Source organism: Bombus bifarius, unplaced genomic scaffold (genome assembly GCF_011952205.1).
Source record: "Bombus bifarius isolate JDL3187 unplaced genomic scaffold, Bbif_JDL3187 scf7180000008199, whole genome shotgun sequence".
NCBI lineage: Eukaryota > Metazoa > Arthropoda > Insecta > Hymenoptera > Apidae > Bombus > Bombus bifarius.
The window spans coordinates 987,227-1,008,827 of NW_022884505.1; the positions used below are offsets into that span (position 1 = coordinate 987,227).

Consider the following 21,601-nt stretch of genomic DNA (forward strand, 5'->3'; position numbering starts at 1 on the left):
GGATCAGTAGACTGCGGAGAAATTGAAATGCGCCAAAATGTGCGGAATACTCGCGGTACGTAAGAACGTGGTTCTTTAATTGCGTTCAGCGGAATTTGAGTTTGCAGAGTAAGATTCGTTGATTTTCTCATTTTGACAAGCAGCACGATATCGCAGAGAGACTTTTCATAGGCTAAGAAGAAGAATTCGTGTAGGATAGGTCAGGTTTAATGCAGGACAAATACGTCAGAACGATTAAACGTATATATAATTATATATACGTTGTTTTCCGGATATTCCATTTGCCAGAACGCACTGTATCGCAGCATTAGACTTCGTGCGTAGGCACCATCGAACAACACGAACTACGTGTATATCTTTCTGATGAGTATAAAACCTTAGATTGTACACTGTACATTCTTCGATATTAGAGAGATACGTCTGTACATCTTAGAGACTTAACCAGGCAATAAAAAAGAGCATCAAGATTATGGAAAAATACGTAGGCGTATAATTTTTATGGTACAATACAATAGTTTTTATAATATTTTACACCTACATCGTTCTATCTAATCGTTCCTACCATAGATAGGAAAGATCAAACGAGCACTATATTATATAGTTTCTAAAAGCTTTTGAATTTTTCTGTGGCCTTTAAAAAAAAAAATATAATACGTCGTCGACCAAGGATAGTTCATCGGTAAACACTGTGCTATCCTTCCCCGTCTGTATTAAAAAATATACGACCATCGGTGTCCTTGCAACTGAACTTGTCCATTTCCTACCCCACAGCCACGAACGTCTATCGAACTTCCCCTTTATTTATACCCTTGGAGCCGGGTCGTTCGGCGTGTCATTGGAAGAACACGCGTAGCGACCCAATTTGTACCACGTCTCTCGGACCTGTCGCCAGTCGAATCCATCCTGAGCACGCAATGCGCTCATAAACATTCCGATTTACTCGTCATTGGTACGTCGTTGTTAATCTTCGCGTGTCGCGTATAAAAATCAATTTCTATATTCAGGCTCCCGTCCGAGCAACAGCGACCCAGAAAATCGGTCAAAATTTTCCATTGCCAGCCAGAATATCGGATCTCGTTTAGCAACGCCGTTTATCGTACAACAGCACCTTTAACGTTGGCCATTCAACGACGCGCAGCTTAGTCGTCCGCTCGTCAGCAGCCGCTCGACTGGTCGCTCGAGTTGTTAGGTATCACCGTGTGACATCCGCGTTTGTAACGTAATTGTCGGGGCGATAGGTCGTCAGAGTCCTGGATGTCGTTCACCACGGCTACCGTGTGCAGAGACTTCATGGACGCTTTCCTCTGAGCGTCCTTGTAGCCGGAGAAACTCGGCTTTGGCATCCAGTTCGTGCCGTAGGATATCGGCAGGATTTCTCTTCGAGATTCGTTGATCAGGTCGCTCGAGATCTCGGATCGGCACTCGTCGCAGATGGAGCTGGCCTCGCTGTCGTTCATCGGCGCGTTCATCTTCTTCTCGATTAGCAGGGGCTCTTGTTGCGGCCAGTGTGGTTGCAGTACGCACGTTACGATACTGGATTCAAGTGGCAGATGGAATTCTTAAGGTTAGGATCCACGCGGATTATATCGAGCGGATATCGTTTTTGATCAAACAAACACGATTCAACAACGAAGAGCAGCAACGTGAAATTATTGGGATTATTCGTATTTAACTTTACAAGCGTTTGTTTGAAAACGTACGAGATGTAGGAATTACAGTTTGAACGCGTCTACTAAAATTCGCGATCGCAGTTGAATTAATGGTTGTTTGAAGATGTTCGTTTAACGAACCAGTCGGTTCCGTTGACATTGCAGCGAGATACTTTTGAATTCAGCGAATTATTGCGCAATTTATGCATGACACGTGAAACTCAATTTGGTGCCTTCATACGTTTATGGCAGCTAGTTTATGACGTTATACCAACCTCTTGAAGCATGACTTTGCGTAACGTTTCACCATCACGAGCGCGTCCTTTGCTCCAGCCATAGATTCCGTGACCAAGTTCCACACTCGATTCGCGGAAATCGCGCAGCCTAAGACAGTTGTGGCGATCGACATCGATATCAACCAGCTGATCAAACCAGCTGACATCGCTGGCGGTCGCAACGGCGGAGGATAATAGGATGACCAAACTTGTTGCCACCACTGGTAGGAGACGTCTCGATATTCGGATTCCTGAACGGAACAAACCCTTTCTAATTAGAAAACATATAGCAAACAGTCGATATACGAGAAATTCGTCAACGAAGAATTATACATCGCTTGTTTTCTGAACTCTTTTTGAATGCGACAGTCTTGATAAATATGGCTGTTTGCAACAGTGTAAATAATTTAGACGACGTTAGTATACGTTTCAATGTATCGCAGCTGTCGGACCAAAACCATACCATACTTAGATACCATAATTTCTTCATTCGATGATTCCTTATCTTTTCACGCATCCTTTCATATAAATACGTCGTGTCAAACTTCACGTTAAATTACTCGACGAATTCCCCGAATAACTGGATGCGGATTACGTTGCACGGAAAACACCGTAAAATGGCGAGCAACCTCGTGGCCCTCGAAGGCCACGAACGCAGCGATCGAATAGGTTACGCAAAGCTTTCGTAACTTACGTAACCCCAAGACGTCCAGACGCAGCAGTAGAGCAGCCTCTGCATCATGAGCCAGAGCCAGAAAACCGCGATAGCGACGACCCAGCTGACCAGCAGCTTCAATCAGAAACACGTGTAACGTTATCTTGCACGGACTATCCGAAACTACGCGATACGACGATACCTGAAGACCTTTGTACACCATCGTCGAGGCTACGCTTTCAGCTAACCCGTTGCAACAGGGTGGATTCCTCCACAGAACGATCGCCATAGAGGTCAGAATTAAAAACGAGGGCAAGGTGTGGATGAAGTCCGGGCCAACGGCGATCTTGGCATACTCTCGAAAGACCTTGTGCTGCAGGAAGAGGATCTCGTGCGGCACGGAGAGCAGGGAAACGATCTGCGAATCGAGAGCGGTCAAACAGGACATCGCTGCGGAGGCTGTGCACCAGCCTGGTCACTGGCTATTTATTCACGCCAACATCGACCACGATGGTTAGAGTTTTCGACGATAGAAACGTGACGTTGCGGTCGAAATGAACCGCGTCGCCGATCTTCCTCTATTTCTCCCCTCTTCGCTCTTGATCGGTAGGATCCGTGATAGCGATCGAGGTTTCGACGAAAGCAATGGTCGCGGACAACGATAACAGAGTGGCGTTTTTCGGGGTGAGAAAACGAGGTTTCCGAGGATTAAGAGGCAATATGGTACGGAGTAACCCTTCGCGTCATTAGAGGATCGAGTATAATCGTCAAATATCGAGTTCTTATTAGCTAAATATTAGGTGGTCCAAAAAGTTTCTTTCGTTTTATGAGCAAATAATAGATGCGCGATATTTCTTGTTTTATATTAATACGTTGGATTACGTGTGATCCATTTTATTTTACTTATATTATGATGATACGTAAAATTGCCTATTCTTCTGTTTAATATCTTTCGTTGGCTAACCTTTATGGGCTACTTTTTCATCTGACGATATTACACCAGAGGGGTTAACACACCTAAAACACAGGGGAGAGAAACGAGCAGTTTCTGTTCGAAGATGGCAACATGACAGAGAAGGGATGTTTTTATCGCCCGAGATGTATGCGCGAAGCGATACGAATATGCTACATTGAATGATACAAAACAAGATTGGCGAATACACAGGGAGACGAATATAACTAGGTACTGGTACAAAATTGAAAATAATATTTATTGGCTAATGTTTATGCGAAAGTACATGATACATAGAAAAGTTCTCCGATATTTATACAATGATAAAGCCACGTTCCGCGTGATTAACTTTTTACTTACAACGAAAGAAAAATGCGAATAATACAAAATCCTTGCCAAGGTGTGTAACTTTCAGTCTGGCCGCCTTTATTTACAACTATGTACACGGCGTACGCGATTCTTAGGGCAACTAACAGTCTATATAAGGAAGTAATCCGGTCCAACGAAGGATCCACATTTAGGGAAATCTTCCGGAGCGGGTACCATATCACTCGTGTGTCCAACCTGAAGGATCACGTCCAACCCACGCGTCCATTCAGCTGCATGCTCGTCTCGTAACATCCAGTAGCCTGAAGATTTAATCGAACGATCGTTTAGAGTTAGTAAATTAATAATTATTCGACAAAAATAAAAATGATGAAATAATCGAAACCATCTTTCATTGTGCGTCTAGTCATCTGGTACCGTAATTTTCTCGACTAGAACATTTTTCCACGATTATTTATAGCAAGAATTTTGAAATTTTGAAAGAGACGAGATATTTTTTTGAAAGATCGAGTCGAGAAAGGGCTAATACAGTGAAAGAATATTTTCTTAGACGATAACAGACAAATGATGTATTACCTGGATTATCCGCTTTAAACCTGAGGGCGACTGCCCCGAATTTCGGAACAACTACGGTATCTTTAGCCACGGTACAGTCGAGATTCCGAGAAAGCAGTTGACCTCTGTCGTCCAGGCTTTTTAACTCTTGCAAAGACACGCTGCGACCGAACTTTCTTGCACCCACTACGTAGAAAGTGTATCCGTGCAAGTGGTACACCAAGTCGTCGAGACCGCCTTGTAAGAAGGAGAAGGAGATGTTAAAAAATATTACGAAAAGAACTGATATTTAGAAACAATATGAAATATAACGCAAAAATATTAAACTGATATGAAAATTCGAATCTCTCTCTCTCTCTCTCTCTCCCTCTCTTTCTCTCCTGAACATTTCTATTCTTCGAGGACTAAGAACGTACATCAATTTAAAAAAACAGAGATAAGTCACTTGCCTCTCATAGAATTTGAACCGCTTGTCGAACTTAAGTTACACACGAACGTTAAAATAATTACTTTTCGAAATTTGCTTTGAATCGAATTTTTATCATTTTTAAATGGAATTTGAAGCTCCAAGTACATTTTATCGTTTGAGAAATTTCTCCAGTTACACTTTCTCAGTTTACAGTTATTTCTTTTGAATTTGCCAAAGCGTTACCAAAAACAAGCTCGAAAACTATAAACGAGAAAGTTGAAAGGTAATACTCGTCAAGAACGGGAATGGAATTAAACGAAGAAATCGCGTTTCCGCTTATCGTGAGAAACAATCGTCCGGATGGAATAAAGCGACGATCAATATACCCAGCCTCCGCGACGTAGAGAAATATGGATCAAGGTTCTTAACTCGAGGCAACGCTTCGGTGAGTTAATCCGGCTCGTCTCCTCGTCCGATCCCTCCAAAACACTTGGTGCCTTCTACGTACCCTTATACAGGGTGGTTGGTAACTGGTGGTACAAGCGGAAAGGGGGCGATTCTACGCGAAAAAAGAAGTCGAAAATATAGAAGAAAAATTTAAAAATTTGAAAATTTAAAAATTTGAAAATTTAAAAATTTAAAAATTTAAAAATTTAAAAAATTAAAAAAATAACGTCAATCGAGACAATGGTCTACAGTGAGATCCGTTATAACGAGACGCGATAAAGTGCACGCGTACCGAGCGAAAATTCAAAGTCGATTTTCTCGAAAACAAAGCCTCGAATGAAAAATTGTTATTCTATATTTTCGACTTCTTTTTTCGCGTAGAATCGCCCCCTTTCCGCTTGTAATACCAGTTACCAACTTTAAACAATTATTACATAATTGTAATAAAATTTTCGCGTAAAGGAACTGGACGTAAACCTTTCTATTTTTACGAAGGAAAATTAAACATCGAAGATTATTGCCTCGAGTTGCTTACTCTTCGCTTCTCTACTCAGTTTTCAGAAAAAAAAAATAATATTCGTCCCAATGCAAGTAATTCGAAATTCGATTTTAAATCAGACCGGTTCTATCGACGAATAGAAATCGATGAAGGATATTTTGAATCGTGAAATCACGATGTTTGACAAGTTAGATAGTCGAGGAAGGCTAGAAATATTTATTGCAGATGGACGCGCGAACGTTCGCCACGATGGTAACTGAAAACCTAATTTCTCGTTTCATTTTATGACGAAGCCTTAGGACGGTACACGTATGAGGTATCTTCCGTAAGACGTCGATGCGTGTTAATATAATCAGCGCGATATAGACAAATGTTGGAACAAGAGGAAGCGTAATTTGTTTTTCTTTCCGCAATTTAGCCTATTTTCACGCTGACTCAACCAGTCGTTCAACTACGCGTTAGTCGTAGAGAATTTTTAATGACGCACATGAGCAGCGAAATGAGGAATCTTGTGTATTTTAAAATGTACGATGGTAGATGCTAAGAAAACAGAGATGCTATTCCGCTCGTCGTTTCTTAACGGTTCGTTTAAACGAGCTAACATTAGCGAAGGATGAATAGTTTCCTTCTCATTTTCGAGATCGTCTCGCTATCCTATATCGTATGTTGCTCTACGAAATTGCAAGAAGCAAGAAAGAAAAAGAAACGAGCATCTTTTTCTGAAATTTCGCTACGATGTTTCCGAGCAGCGTGACGTCATCTCAAAGTAATCGAGCAATTACATTAGGAGGTTTCGATCGGAGCGGTGTTTAATAGAAAAATTGGATCATCCGATAAAAGCGACGAATTAAAGTTAGTTACCTTGATCGAGGAGAATGATCTCGACGGTCGCCCCGAGCGGTATATACCTCACATGAACACACTCGCAAACGTCTGAAGCGGTAGCGTCGCTACGGCGGCAGCGTCGCGACGACAACGACGCAGTTTCGTTGTTCTCGACACGAGCGTCGTCCTCGTCGGGGGTGGAAGAGCACATAGTCTCTTCGGAGACGTCGGCGCCCTGTGTCAACAGCGGTGACGACGGGTACGTGAACGTGGCGTTGTTCACGTTCAGAACTCTCATCTCCACGCCGCTGTTTCCTTCGATAACGTTAAATACAACGAATTAAAATTAAATACGAACAGTTTTCTTTATTTCTAAATATACAACGTGTTCGGTTCGCGCGAGGACGTTGAAATAGATGGAAAAATGCGAACGACACGAAAAATTGTCGCAGACAAGGTCGTGCGATATCGAGTCGTCAGATGTCGAGGACACGTTACGTTTTCCTTTATTTGTCCCTGCGAACAACTTGAAACGTGCGCACTGCGAACGTTGCAGTCAAATCTTCGAATGGAAACCTGTATTTTTTATGACATGCAAATCACGTCCTGCGAGAATGTTTTTCGGTATGTTCGCGTATGATGGAATGTATGACGTTATATAGGCTGTGAAAAGTATATTCTACTTTCTCGCGTATACATTCGGAAATAGACGAGAACGTCGAGTGGACTGTCATTTTTTACTACGTTTGGAATAAAACTATGGAATAACGCCGACGCGGTATGAGTATAGCGACGACGTCCGTAAAGAGGATGCTAGCGAGAAATGAAATTTACATTCCCGCTATTGCATCTCATATGGTAGGAAGAGATCGCCTGGTTGAAATTTCTTAGAAATTACGAACCTTCGTGACGCTCTCTTTCGTTACCTTGTCAGACGCGTGTTCCTCGTAATTATTGAAAGTAAAATAAGATGGTTAAGGTCAGACACACGAAGACCGCTCGTTAAGTAGTTTCAACGTCCGTGGACGTTGCAACGCAGACCGAAGTTACCGCGATATGTGATAAACCAGGGATTAACAGTATCCGTTTTCTCTGCGGCATTGGTTAAACGTAACCTGTCCTCGATTTTTCATCGTTTAGCATATCGACCGCGTGCGTGTCAGATTTCGCACTTTCCCCGCGTGTCATTAAATCGAGTTACAGAGAACTACACAGAACCATGTAGATTAAATCACGCCGTAACTCGAAAGTTCAGTGGGAAAAAGAGAAACGAGGCGCGTGAGAAGAATTAGAAAGAAGAAACGGAGAAAAAAGTCTGTTACGGTTGACAGCATTCATTTTGGTACGTCTATGAAATATCCACGTTGATCTTATAGATCTGACAGAGTTTTTCTTCCAAAGGTAATTAAAGACACGCGCGAACAAATCAAATCAAATGGATAAATCAAAGAAAATTCATAATTTTAATTCACGAAACATGGTCGTGCGTTTCAAGAAAATTACTATTTATTTACCGGTTGTTGGTCGCTTACCAACGATATCGTTCGTCTGCAGCTTGTAATTAATAGGCAAACGGATGGTGACGTCGGTTTTCGGTTTCCCTAGAGCAGCTGGTATCTTCCGCAATGCGTGCAATTCCGTCACGCACAGACTCTCTGGATTTTCGCACTTTGCCGCGGGGTTCGTCGTCATCGCCACTCCAACTTCCTCGACTTCCGACTGTTCAATAGCTTCCGCCACGGGCAACGGATCCTTCGTTGAACTTCCCTTGTATTCTAAGATCGCGGCACCGTTTATGGGACTGATCGCACATTCTTTCGACGTGTACACGTTCATCCAGTAGGAAGCAACTCGCTTGTTCGCCTTCAGGACAAAATCTGCTCTCTCGCCTGCGATACATTTTGCAATTTTTCTGTACGTGTCACGGTCTGCGTGTGCAGTTACGAGAATGAAGCAGTAGCTGGTCTGTCGCTTACTGATAAAATCAATATCTTTTGGAAAGACAGAAAAGCGAAGTTTCCATAATCTGAGAATCGTTCGCTTCGGCTCTTTGAAAGAAAGAAATCTGAAGAACCAAAGTTGTAACTTTAATCTTATACGTTTGTAGCGATTTTAATTGCTACATATTCGTTGCAACAATTATAAATGCCAACATTTATGAATTTATGCATTTATGCGCAAAGGTGAGCACCAGTGCGGAAATATGTAAAATAAATACACAAAAATAAAGTACGCGCAATAGCTAGAAGATAAGGCACACTTATTCGCGTTTCGCTTCTTTATGCGTAAGATATATGAATTTTCATATCGATAAGCAACGTCTTTAATTTCCATTTGCTTTGGAAATTAGCCTGTTAGGATCTGCTACATCCTACATTATACAAGGTGTCCCGGTATAGATGGTACAATCTGTAGGAGGTGATCGTACATGAGAAAACGAGTGGAATATATGGAATAATATAAATTACAATCGAGTGATATTTCAAATATTCGTTCGAGGTTTCGTCTTCGAGAAAATCGACTTTGAATTTCCTCCGAGTACGCTTCACTATGCCGTGGTTAAACTCATCTCGATGCAAACTATTATTCACTTTACCCATTTACGTAGAAACGTACATATTAAATCAAAAGTTTACTCCGAGGACAACGCAGGTCTTGGACGATTAAGAAAGCGAAGATCATTTCGACGTTCAAAGAACTAAAAACGAAGAATACGTTGAAAATCGTGCACGAAGGATTAATTGAAAAATTCAATTAACTCGAATAAGAAAGATTTATTCCATATTTTCGACTTATTTTCTCACGTATTAAGTTCACAAAGGATATAACCTAACAAACACGAAGATGGTTCCCCGCTGGGGGTAGCCACCCGCGTGATAATCAAACAGCCAAAAAATTCTACCAAATGTCCAAATCGGACAAATTGTGAATGCAGACAACTAAATAAATAAAAATGTATTAGATTGTCCAAAAAGTGTCTTTCTTTTACAGACATGTCTTTTACAACGATGCATCTTCATCCAAACATGAAACCTAATCTGTCGAACAGTGTGATCTTTACTTTGATAGAACCAAATGGACCATACGTAATTCGATAAAATAATATAAAACTGAAAATGTGCATCCATTATTTCCTTATACAACGAAAGAAACTTTTTGGACCACCTAATACAATCACCCCGTTCAGTTCGTACCACCGATACTGGAACAGTCTGTATTTTATATACAGAGAATACACGGTGCATGCGACAACACTCACCTTTCGCCAATGTAATCGATGCAATTTGTCGTGGTTCCACTGGCTGGCCATCGAGAGCGATCAGAAGAAGGGGATGAGCATCGACGGAGATCGTTATTGGACAGGATCCAGCACCACCAGCGTTCGCAACGCGGAATCTGTGACGTCGTCCCGGGATAACTGTGAACCTGGTCAAAGGGACGTTCGGCCCATTTGGCTGTCGTCCCCTGCCATTCACCAAAAGGATCGCTGGTTTCGCGTGGCCGTCGGTGAACGTGATTTCGGTGGAATGTTGCCACTGGCTCACGAGAACCACATGATTCGAATCGTCGATATCGTAAAGAGCGCGATGAGGATCTTTGATATCGGCTTGCTTCACGATCAACGCGCCAAATATGCCATTAGTAACGTCGGCACCTACAAATCGAACGAATGTCCTTCTAATTCACGTTGTTAATACAAGTAAGAAGAAACAATTCGTAGATTCGTATGGAAGTATCAATTTTTGCAAAGTATCGCTCACTGTACTTTCACCAGCAGGCTTCGTTGCTAATAAAAAGAACGATCCAAGTAATCGGAAATATGGTAATTTCGCTATCAGGCTGTTACGATCGTTCGTAACTGGCGAACAAAAGCATTAACTACTTACCAGCGTGAGCATGCCATAGATGAGTTCCAGCGGAAGAAGCGCGGAATTTATATTGGAAGGTGGTGTAGCTCGGTATCGGGCACTGAGTGACCAGAGGTGCGCCGTCCATATGCGGCGTCTCAATCTGCGTTTGGCCTCGCCAGTGCATCGCCGCAGTTTTACCCGGAATCCGATTAATCACGTCCACTACCAAGATATCGTTCTCGCAAACCTAACAACCAAAGAAACATTCGGTATGCGTTAATTGGCTAGAGATAAATCTTGTTTCTTATCTGTAGCTAGTTTCCAAGAGTTTTTTTGCAAGACCGCTATCTAAATAACGTACGATACGACAAAAACCAAGTACGAATGCTTGTTCGAACATTCGCGTGAAACGTCAGTCTTTCGGGATACAAGTTGCACGGACAGATACGATAGCGGAGAAGATAGCGATTATCCGCAAGCACGTGATACGACGCACGAGTGAAAATGGCAAATGTATTTGAGAAACCAACATAAATTGATTCGACACGGTTGTCAGAGGAGAGAAAGTCAAAGTGATTCTGCATAAGCGACTCTAACGTTTCTGTTTCTTTGACAAAGGAATACTACACTTCGGTGTAGTTTCGAATTCTTCGGTTCTCGAATTCAGTGAATTTTCCACTTCAGTTTTTGGAACTGCGGTGTGTTTCACCATCTCCGTGCGATCTCTATATTCGTCTTCTGTAACCTTGAAATTCTCCGCTTGGAATTCTATCGGACGGGACCCTCTATTTCAATTTCTATCGCTGCCAAGCTCTTTATTTTAATTCATACAACCCCCTTGGTCGCTCGCTTCGGTTTCTATAACCCCCGGGGTCCCCTATTTCTGCTCATACGACGCCGGAAATCCACTATTTCAATCTCTATAACCTTCAAGTTCTTTATTCCAACTTTTACGATCGCCGAGTCCTCTACTTCCACTTCTATAACCTCGAGCTTCTCTCTTTCTTGCGATCTTTTACGGCTTCGGCATCCTCTAACTTCACGGTCACTCGGTATCGACTTTCTCCTTACAAACCACGGTAAAACCTCGATTATCGGAATATTGCTGGAATATTTAAGGACTCTACCTTTTAATTAAACAAATCGAGACGCAAGGATAGAAATTGGAAAAGATCGCAAAATTTTTATTCCAAGGTCCGCCTTCCCATTTAATATCGACATTTACCAAACAGCTCGAAACGATCCTTTTTAATAAAAAAAAAAAAAAAACAAACTGAATTTATTCTATTCTCCGCACAATTAGTTCGAATGACCAAGATTCCGTGGCATAAACGTTTCCAGTTATCTCCCACGAATCGCAACTCTTCTCTCTTTCTCTCCCTTTCAACTTCGTTTCGATATTCGTAAGAAAATTTCGAGAAATACCTGAATGATGGGGCCAGGCAGCTGACGATTCGCCGTGAGGATCCCGCGTCTTTGTCCATCCGCCGAGACGCAGTGATCGGACAAACATGCCGTTTCGTTTTGTGGACAATCGCCGCACGATCTATGAAGCAGAGATTGCGAACAATGAAGAAAAACAGGTAGCTGCGTAAATCATGGAGATTACAGTCGGAGCGTGAACGATAGGACAGCGAGTAGCGGCGCGAAAGATTTCCGCATTTCAGCGCTCGAGGAATTGCGTAACAGTGGTTCGTGTTGGTAACTCGGTCGGTGATTCTGATGAGGATGATCGCTGGATGCGGGAATCGGTGCGTCACTGATATAACTAAACGTAGCGCGCTATAACGCGATGTGATGTGGAAAACGGTATCTTCGACGCGTATTTACTGCAAATTACGTACAAAATATATGCATAAATTTATCGCGAGCTACTTTCAAAATTTGAAACCTTTGAAAAATTGAAACGATCGGAGTCTTTCTCGAGAAGTTAGGAGAATTGTTCTGGCAGATGAGGCGTAAAAGAAATTTGAAAAAATTGCAGTTGGTCGAAATCACGAAGGAACGAGCGAATGCCGCATTTTTCAACTTTTTCTCTGGCATCGTAATGAGAATTTAAACAACACGTGTTCCACAAACAACGATTTCTATAAAATGTTCGCCGTATATAAATGCTGCACACGTATTGTTTAAATTTTCATTAGAATCCCAGACGAAACAAGTTGCAAAACGCGACCTTTATTTCTTTCTTCGCCATTCCGATCGATTGCAAGTCTCTGAAACAATTTTTTCATACGTCACTCTTGGCAAACTAAACCTCTTAACTTCTCGAGTGAAACGAAGTCGTTTGATCCAATTTTCAAAAAGTTTCGAAAGACGTTGCCACCGGTTCGAAAGTCACCTAATATACATTATGGAAACGATCGGCCAATATTTTCCCCCTTTTTCTTCGTCTTTTCCTTGCTTTTTGCATGATAAGGAGATTTAGCCGAGCGTCTATAGAAATTTGTAATATACAGAGTGTCCAGGGTTTAACGGTCAAACTTCATCGATGTTTTCTATGTATACGATTAATCGTATTTTCATGCTGCGACGTTTCCAAGAAGCATCGAATGACCCGTATTATACGTAACGTTCTTCTTCTGCTTGATCCTCGCCAGTGAATATACCGGCACATCGTGATCGCTAAAACCTGGGATACCCTGTACATTTAGCGGTTTTGTTACAGCTTTTTTAACGCGTTCGCGGCCACCGATGCGTGCATCGCGACGAAATATTACGGTCAGTTGTAAATAATGAGATGGAGAAAGAGACAGATGATAATCTTACTTGCTGAGCGACTGGAACACTTCCAGAGTGAGCTTCAATCGACAAATCATTGGCCAATCCAAATGGTGGCATGGTCTATCGCAGGAGAGGAATATTTGTTCTATAATAAACACAAAAGCAAGAAAATAAATCATCGTGTAAGATCGATCGAGCAAACACATGCGCACATTGCTGTCGTTACTTTTAACACGATTTCTCTGAAAATTTCGCTCGATCCATTAATTATCAGGTTTCCACTTTGAGAACTACGAAAGGAAAATTGCTACGAATTTCACGATCCTCGAGATTGGATTTCGGATGGTACGGAATTGCGTATTTTTCTCTATCGATAGAATTACGTGACTTTCTGGTCGAACGATCAAAAATTCTGTCGGATGGCAAAGATCGGTTAAAATTGTGTCTCGCGTAGCTGTGCGAAGGAAAACACGCGAAACGAGCACTTACTGGGCCTATAATTGTTCACGTGCAAAAAAGTGGCCGCAGCCGCGATCGTGAAGACGACCACGAGAAATCGTAGACCGTAGGTGGCCAGCATCATCGGCAAGTCGGCACTCGTTGACGCGCGCATCGTCTACCCGAATTGTTATGCAAGGATAACAGCAGGTGACTGCATTCTTTGCAGGATCATTCGACTCAGAAAGTCTGAGAAGCAACCTGCTAGCTGCTTAGACCTCTGATGTATCGCAGTCGTGTTTCGTTTTGACCATGCGCGTATGAAATTATAAAAATCAGGCGAAACGATTATTGAGAGTAGACGAAACGAAACGAATATTAAAGGATGATCGATGGAGAACGTCGGACGAAACAGGAATTAAGGAGGAGCGGAGGGGGGAGTTGGTCGATTACGAGGATGAATTTTCAAGCGGCTGAAGATGACGGTGAATCGATAGCCAGCGACGAAATTCTGATGTCAGCGCGGAGAAAGTGAACCACGTGGAGAAAAAGAGCGAAAGGAATAATCGTTCGGCTGAGGATGAAAGTCGGAGCTGTTTGACTTCTGCTCGCGTGGCTAGCTAAGCAAATACGCCCGATTCCCGAATTTCTTTTTTTCTCCTCTTCGCCTGGAAAATGAGAAAGAAAATGAAATTCCGAAGATATATATACTTTGCGGATTATTACGTACGAAGGAAAAGCAATGTAAAAGATGATGTAACGTATTTAACGATGTTGCCTCGATGTGGAGATTACGATTAGCGAGATGTTCCTTTAGCGGCCTGCTAAGCAGAGTGAACGCGATTGGTTGCTTTAATAAAAGAGAATGTTACTACTTTTTACAAGTCGGTATACTGAAAAACTTTCTATTAATTCTGTTAAGCAACTTTCACTCGATCGTGATTAAAGAGATATTTTGATAACTCGTGAAACAGAAAGAAAACGTTATCCTTTCTTATTCGTGGTCCGCGTAATTTCTCGTTGAAGAACGAACGATTGTTGAGAAAATGAGCGAACAACTGTCAAGGAAGAGGGCAAACGGATACTTGAAAATGACCGGTTTTACTGCCGGCAACGTACATGATGTAATTTAATGAATTTTCTTTGCGAGTAAGAAAGCAAGCAGGAAAGAAGGTTGAATAACGTCTGAGGCAGATGCACGAAGGCCATCTAATCGCGTTCCCCATTAAATCCAGCCGTTATCATTACGTAAAAATTTGTATAATCTTCGCGTAACAGAGTCCCATCGTAACGTGATTGAACCGCGCGTCCAGCATAACTCGAATCGCTCAGCATTCTTATCAGTTAGCTTCCGATTGAAGTTACTCCACTATGTACTTATGTAATTGCGCTAATTTCGATCAAACCGACAGGCAACGAGAACATTTCTTCCCCTAAAGCAAGAAAGAACGACGATGTAGTTTCGAACTGGCGTTGTTTCCAAGGAATAAAATAAGATTCCGCGAGTCTACTCACGAGATGGGATTGATCGATCTTGATATTTGGATTTCAGCGAAGAGCGAAAATGACCTGTTTCGATTCGGTTTCACTGGAAAGTCGTTACACCAAGGAAAAAGTAAAAGGAAAAAACAAATAGCCGAGAGTTTTCTATCGAACTTCACTGGCTGTAAAAACGGATTCCGATGAGAGGACGAAGAATCTTCGTTCGATCGAAGAGGGACATTTCGAAGAGATCGTAACTTTGACAAGTGGCAGGTAAATGCAAGGATTAAATCGATGGTACGGAAACCCATATCAAACCTGAACAAGGCACGCGTGAGCTCGCGAACACCGTTACGCTTTCCGATGTACAACTGAGTAGGCCGAATTTTCGTAGCCAGAACTAAACTCGGGTCCTCTCTCTTCCTCTCCCTTTCCCTTTCTCTCGTTGCCTTTTTTCACAGACGACCAGGTGCCACATGTAGATCGATTATCGACACCTTTTCTTTTTATTTGTCAGGACCAAACCGTGCATGAGGAAAACAAAAGCGATAAAATTGTTCGTTATTTTCACAGAACGTCGCGATAACAATCCGTACCGTCACTTCGCTTCGTCCACTATCACGTCGAAGACTGTAACAAGGAACGACTTCTATTTTTTCTTTCGACTTTCTATTCGGATTAGAGAACGATCGTGCGTACTGTTATTGTCTGGTTTTTTTACTCAAAAAGTATCAATGCGCGTGAAACGAAGAATTACATCCACATGACGTAAAAGGTCAATTTGGAATCAAAAACGACGTCCATAGGAATCTGAAAAAGTAAAACGTTAGAGGTGTTCGTATAAATTTACGCAAATACTCGACCATCTCTTCGCTTTCTTTCAACAACAACGATCAGATGGAACATAGAAACGAAGCTAAAAGAGAAACGAATTTCTACTAGTTTTCGAAAATCAAATATGCTAATCGCGTGAATATATAGGCCAATCAATTTCGTAATCGTACGTAATACAGCGTAAGAAGTTTATCGAACGGGACTATTATTATGATTTAATCGTCATAGCTGTCTGAAAGTCAGTGGTCAATTACGTAACAATTATAGTAATTGCCGTTGACCGATAGGAAAATTTGATTCGCGTGAGCCGCGTCGATTAAAACTTGCGTAACGTCCGCTCCATATAGTCGAACGAAGCAAAACTTGAAAAAGTTAGATCATTCGCGTAAACGTTCGATCTCTGCACCGAACTGACATTTTCACTGCTAAGCGAATAACCGGTGAAGGATCCTGCGAAACGACCGATAGAAGACCATCTCGACCGCGTAACTAAACGAGTTTCCGCGTTTCGCAAAAGTTCAATCCGATGTACTCGGATAATGGAACGGTGGATGATTTTAATTAAAAATTCAATCGAATGATTTACTACGATCGAAGGATCGAACGATGAAACCGAATGATGCAGGCGAATTAAAAACGAAAGGTAATGACGGGGACGATGAAAGTAATCGAAGAAGGGTAGAAAAAGTCTAGTCCGAGTCTCGGGCGAAGATACGAAAAAATGAAAATGTCTAACTCGACCCAGATAGTGGAAGCAATGAAAAATTCCAATGAAAAATTCAATGAATACAGCGGACGATTAAAACGACGAATGGAACGGCAAATCGAATGAACGATAATACAAATGAAAATGAGAAAAAGAATAAAAAAAGTTGCAATGTAGAAGCGATGAAGACGACGATGAAAAACCAAAGAGAAATTGACAGTTTCACTACACAGATACCAATTCAACACGATCAAGCCAGAACGAGAGAGGAGACAAGACACTGTCACGGTTCTCGTGAACGACTGACGAGCAGCCAGCAGTTTTGGCAGAAATTTCATTGCCAGAACTGGAAATAATCTTCACCCCTCTCTCTATCTGACCTTCCATTCCCTCCTCTGCCTCTGCGTGACTGCATTTCGTGTATTTCCATTTTCTTCTCCTCTTTTTTTTTTTTCAGCTCTACGCTCTCGTTTAGTCATCGTCGAGGCTCTTTCACGATAGTCAACGATTGGACAGAGACGATAATACGATGGTCAGTATCGTAGTTGCCCCCTCTTGGTTCTTTGAAATCGTGCGACCATGTGTATATCGAATATGTGTCAGAGACGGCGATATGGCGAGTGAAAGTTGGCCTGAAGGGAGCTGGTAGAGGAACCACTTCACGCCCCGTGTGTATCTTACCTCTTCTCTGATTACGTTTACTCACGCATACACATTTATTTATCATTTTTCATTCTGCATTTTTCCATCCACCTGCCAGATACGTTTCTGCCTTCTTCCAGATATTTACCTTTCCCCTTTCTATTTGTTTTATTTACTTTCGCTGTTTCTTTTATCGAGTACCAGCATCGAGGAGCTTCATCGATTAGGTCGTCGCGTGTCCCACAAACTTCTTGGCATTTGTGGAAGCTGCAACCGTGATTTACGAGTCTGATATCTCCTAACGAGTTAATCAGCTACTCCTTAAATCCAACTCTCGTTGCCTTTTTTCACAGACGACCAGGTGCCACACGTAGGTCGATTATCGACACCTTTTCTTCTTATTTGTCAGGACCGATCCGTGCACGAGGAAAACAAAAGCGAATGGATTAATCCCTCGTTTCTGAACTTTTGAACCACAGGATACGTAACTCTTTCTCTTACTCTCCCAATCCATCAGGCTTCGTCCCTGTCTGCATCCAACTGTATCTGTATACGTTTCAACTTAGATATCTCTACATCTATCTCTGCTTTATAGTTACAAACTGCTTTATGTATTTCTGCTTGCATACCGACATCTGTCTCCGTCTTCGCGATTATACGCTTATCCGTCTCTGTTCGTATACCTATACTGGTATCATCAAGCCCGGTTAGTCCGTTAGATCGATTGCCACGAAACAAGCGTGGCTGTTCGAGTCTGGGAAATACGAATCACTGCCCGTTAGCTATGACTTTTCTTCTCTCTTCATTCGTTACGTCGATATCGTTTAATCGGTAATCGACAAAACTTTTATGTGATTTTCCAAGCGCTGTGCAATTTGATTTATATTTTTAATTCGCCGGTCTCCTTCGTGATTTTCATCTCGGTATCCCTCCTCTTCCATCGCTGCGCAACTGTCTCTGTCTGCACGATCGTGTCTATCTGCATCTCTGTCTCTTTCACTGAGCAGACCGCGACGGGTCCAAGAGATTTCGATTTCGCTTTCGCTGATGCTGACGAAGGGAATTCCAGGTTGTTTGCTCTGCTCACTCGTGAAGCGAGTGCCGTTCTGCCAGCTGAATACCGCCGTGACACTTTCTACTTGTTACACCGATTCGTTTAGCTAGTTAAAAAAAAAAAAGACCCGCTAATTAATATCGCTATTGCGATCTGACCGTGGTAATTCCCGATAAAACTGTCGTAATTCGTTACTTATTCGGAAAATAACGGGGTCGCAACGTTTTCCACTAGAGGGATCGCACGTGGAGAATTTATGATCTCTCGATGAGACATACAGAGTCGTAATATACCTGGTGTAAACGTTTAAACGAGCGCCGACTATCTAACGAAAGCTTTGAAGAAAAAGATCGTACGACTCTAATACTGGCTATTTGATACTTGTTAACTGGGATTTCTAATTGCCAATTATAAACTATCGTCTCTGAGACGAAATAAAAGATCGTGTTCTATTCGAAAAAGATCGACGTTTGGATTTTTTATACGTCGATTAAGCAGAGGTTTACGCAGTCCGACTTGCCGCGTATCTCGTGTGAAGTTTCTAAAAAAAGATGCACTTGAGATCAGAAATTTCTAATATTGAAGTAAGTGCGTGTAACCCAGACAACGTACGCAATGTCGCTGCAACAAGCTTACTCCGCCTTGCAAGACAGAATCATCCCGATCATCGATTTCTCTCGGCGAACGTTCATACTATTTTCTCGTCGCGACGAACGGATAGTCATTAATCATTGGTTGCGGTATGTTCTGAATTAATTCCAGTAATTTCCCGTGCGTAGTTATATTCGTAGTAGAGCGACCTATATCGATAATTATTTACGAGACGAAAGCGTCTGAAATGCCTGTGTAAAGTTAGACGCGGAAATCCAGCGAGCTACGAACTCAAAGATGTCTTTTCCTTTTGTCGCCATGGTGTTTCGTTTCCAAGACGGTAGAGCCGTTAGAAAGCCGATCGATGAAACGGATACCAAGGCGCGCGTTTTAAGTTTCACCAAGGATCGCTTAACGTCTTTTTAATCGACCTGTATCGCACATAAAAGCGATTTCCCCGTTGATACAAGAAAACAGACTAACAGAGAAAAAGTTAGAAAAATGCACAAAGAAAAAGCTACAATAAAATACAAGGAGGCGTTCACGCGTGAGTTGGAAACAATCGCCTTACGATGTTCGCTCGCTTTCACTTCACGCTGCAGGGATGTCAAAGCTGCGTTCTATTAACGAGCTTCTGTCGTTTACGATCTTCGCTGACGATCGTAACCGAGCAAAACCTTCAGCTTAGGATCGGTGACGCGTCTTTGTCGTAAGAAGAACGCGCGAATGAAGAAAAACTTTCTTCCTCGTGGAGTTATGCAACCTGTTGCCAATTACTTTCCCCGAAAGCAGGTTTCGATCGATTGTCATCCTGTTTTTAATTATTCTCCAAAATGACTTCATCGTTCGCTTTCTTCCTCGAGAAAGAAAGTGATTTATCTGCGGATACTGCGAGAACAGGAATCGATTAAACTTTCCTGTAACCTTTCTGGTGGCCACGAATAAAAGGCCGGGTGTCGAGGAGATCGTAGAGCGAGTTTGCAGAAGCCTGTGTACCGTTTAGATGCTCGATATCGTTGCTCGAGGGTGAAAGTAAAGCGCTACACGATCGCGATTTCATGTACGAATAAAGGATAATGGTCCGTGTGTATAAGTAAGGAAAGAAATTGGCTCGAGTGGTAACAACTAGTACGGGACAGGAGTTTAATGTCGTAGAGGAACCGATATCAAAAGCGGAAGAAAGCGAAGATGCTACGTATTGGGATGAGAAGCGGATGGGAACGATACGACGCGCTTTCTCGCGCAACTTTCGACCATTTCGATCAACGTATGCGTGTTTACAGCTTCACTCGCGTTGAGACGTTGCTAACCCTAAGATATTTATTGGAAAAAATGCAAGAGGAAGCTTTAGTTTCCAACTTAACGCTTCCTTTTTTCAAGTTCGCGTTCGCTTATTTACTTCCTTGTCTGATTAGTGGGAAAGATACCGGCGATGCTTTTCGAAGATAAAAATACCAAAAAGATATTAAGCGGTCCGGTATGTTCGGAAAATACAGGAAACTCGAAAATATATTGGAACGTTGCAGGTGCAAGGATATTTTGATAGATGTCGGAGATAGTTTCAGTTTCGTAATAAAACGAGTTACGATATCAAATGGTAGGATGAACTGACGTGATGCGACCAGTTGAATCGCATCTAGCATACATAACGGTTATTTCACTTTTTTTTCTTAATAATATCGTATCTATAATTACTCGTTGTGAATGGATATCCTTACGTAGCGATATCCGAGTTGCTGAATCTTGGCTCGGGGTCATTCGCCTCGGTGAATTCCACGCGAAATATTTGCTACTTTATGTCGACGATTTCTTGTAAACGCAACTCGGTTGCACGTTCGATAAGCATGAACTATCAGTATTCCCGAGTGTTTACTTCGTTCGCTACGTATCTCATTTTCCTCCTCACCGTGATTTTAGAATTCTATGAAACGTTCTGTTAGAACGCTTTGCATAATTTTCAATTTTCCAAATAAGTATCGTTCGCATTGGTACAATTCTAGAGAGCAACAAAGGCGAACATAACAGGGACAAACACCACGTTAATTAGGAAATTATCACTTGGAAAATGTATCGCAAGAAAGGTACGATTATAAATCCCTCGCACACTGCGAATACGTAAATCTCACACTAAAATTGGAAATCCAACTTGAACGAGATGAAGAGTAAAATCGTGAAAAGAATCGGCCGCAGTGATTCGAGTAAATCCATTTTCACCGTGTATTCGCAACAAAAGTAGCCATTCTCCTAATTCATTTCACGCATAATAAATACGACGAACGTTACTTTCCACTTTCATGTAGTCGATCTTCAAACAACACGTGACTTTTATCAATCTTCCGAGAAATGAAAGAAAGAAGGAAAATATGGAAAAATACGCTAACCTGGTATAGGCGTCAAGTAGATGATGGTTGCGACGACGGAGCTCAGGCCGACGAATACAGCGAGCCTGAAGAACATCGTTGACGAACTCTGGCTCGGTTCAAGGATCCTGTGTGTTCAACGACGACGTGCACTCGGCTCAAATACCAACGAAGGATCGAAACGATCAACAGGCCGAACTAGCCAGTTTCGTGGCTGCGGATACACTAGGCTACCACGATAGAGGCAAGTTCATTGCCAGAGAGAGAGTTGTATGCCGATTAAAAAGAAAGATCTTTCGACTGCGGAAACATACGTTTACCAGCTG

At 42.1% G+C, this 21,601-nt stretch overlaps 2 protein-coding genes across 4 annotated transcripts; both read right to left on the reverse strand.

The window, feature by feature from the left end:
- Window positions 1-722: 722 nt before the first annotated feature.
- Window positions 723-3,373, reverse strand: LOC117210276. The gene is made up of 4 exons (XM_033453127.1): window positions 2,782-3,373; window positions 2,619-2,714; window positions 1,925-2,175; window positions 723-1,533 (listed from the first exon to the last, which is right to left on the reverse strand). The coding sequence occupies exons 1-4, from the start codon at window positions 3,025-3,027 to the stop codon at window positions 1,155-1,157; spliced, it is 972 nt and encodes a 323-aa protein (XP_033309018.1). The 5' UTR covers window positions 3,028-3,373; the 3' UTR covers window positions 723-1,154.
- Window positions 3,374-3,772: 399 nt separating this feature from the next.
- Window positions 3,773-21,575, reverse strand: LOC117210261 (laccase-4-like). Of its 3 annotated transcripts, XM_033453087.1 has the most exons (10): window positions 16,866-17,050; window positions 13,658-13,886; window positions 13,214-13,313; window positions 11,870-11,990; window positions 10,481-10,691; window positions 9,853-10,248; window positions 8,126-8,482; window positions 6,630-6,908; window positions 4,435-4,650; window positions 3,773-4,160 (listed from the first exon to the last, which is right to left on the reverse strand). In XM_033453087.1, exons 2-10 carry the CDS (start codon window positions 13,779-13,781, stop codon window positions 4,009-4,011), a joined length of 1,956 nt encoding a protein of 651 aa, XP_033308978.1. In that variant the 5' UTR covers window positions 13,782-13,886; window positions 16,866-17,050; the 3' UTR covers window positions 3,773-4,008. The 3 variants fall into 3 exon arrangements, with proteins under 3 accessions (XP_033308978.1, XP_033308980.1, XP_033308979.1); XM_033453089.1 differs by lacking the exons at window positions 13,658-13,886; window positions 16,866-17,050 and adding an exon at window positions 21,297-21,575; XM_033453088.1 differs by lacking the exon at window positions 16,866-17,050 and having other exon boundaries at window positions 13,658-13,974.
- Between the last annotated feature and the right edge of the window lie 26 nt (window positions 21,576-21,601).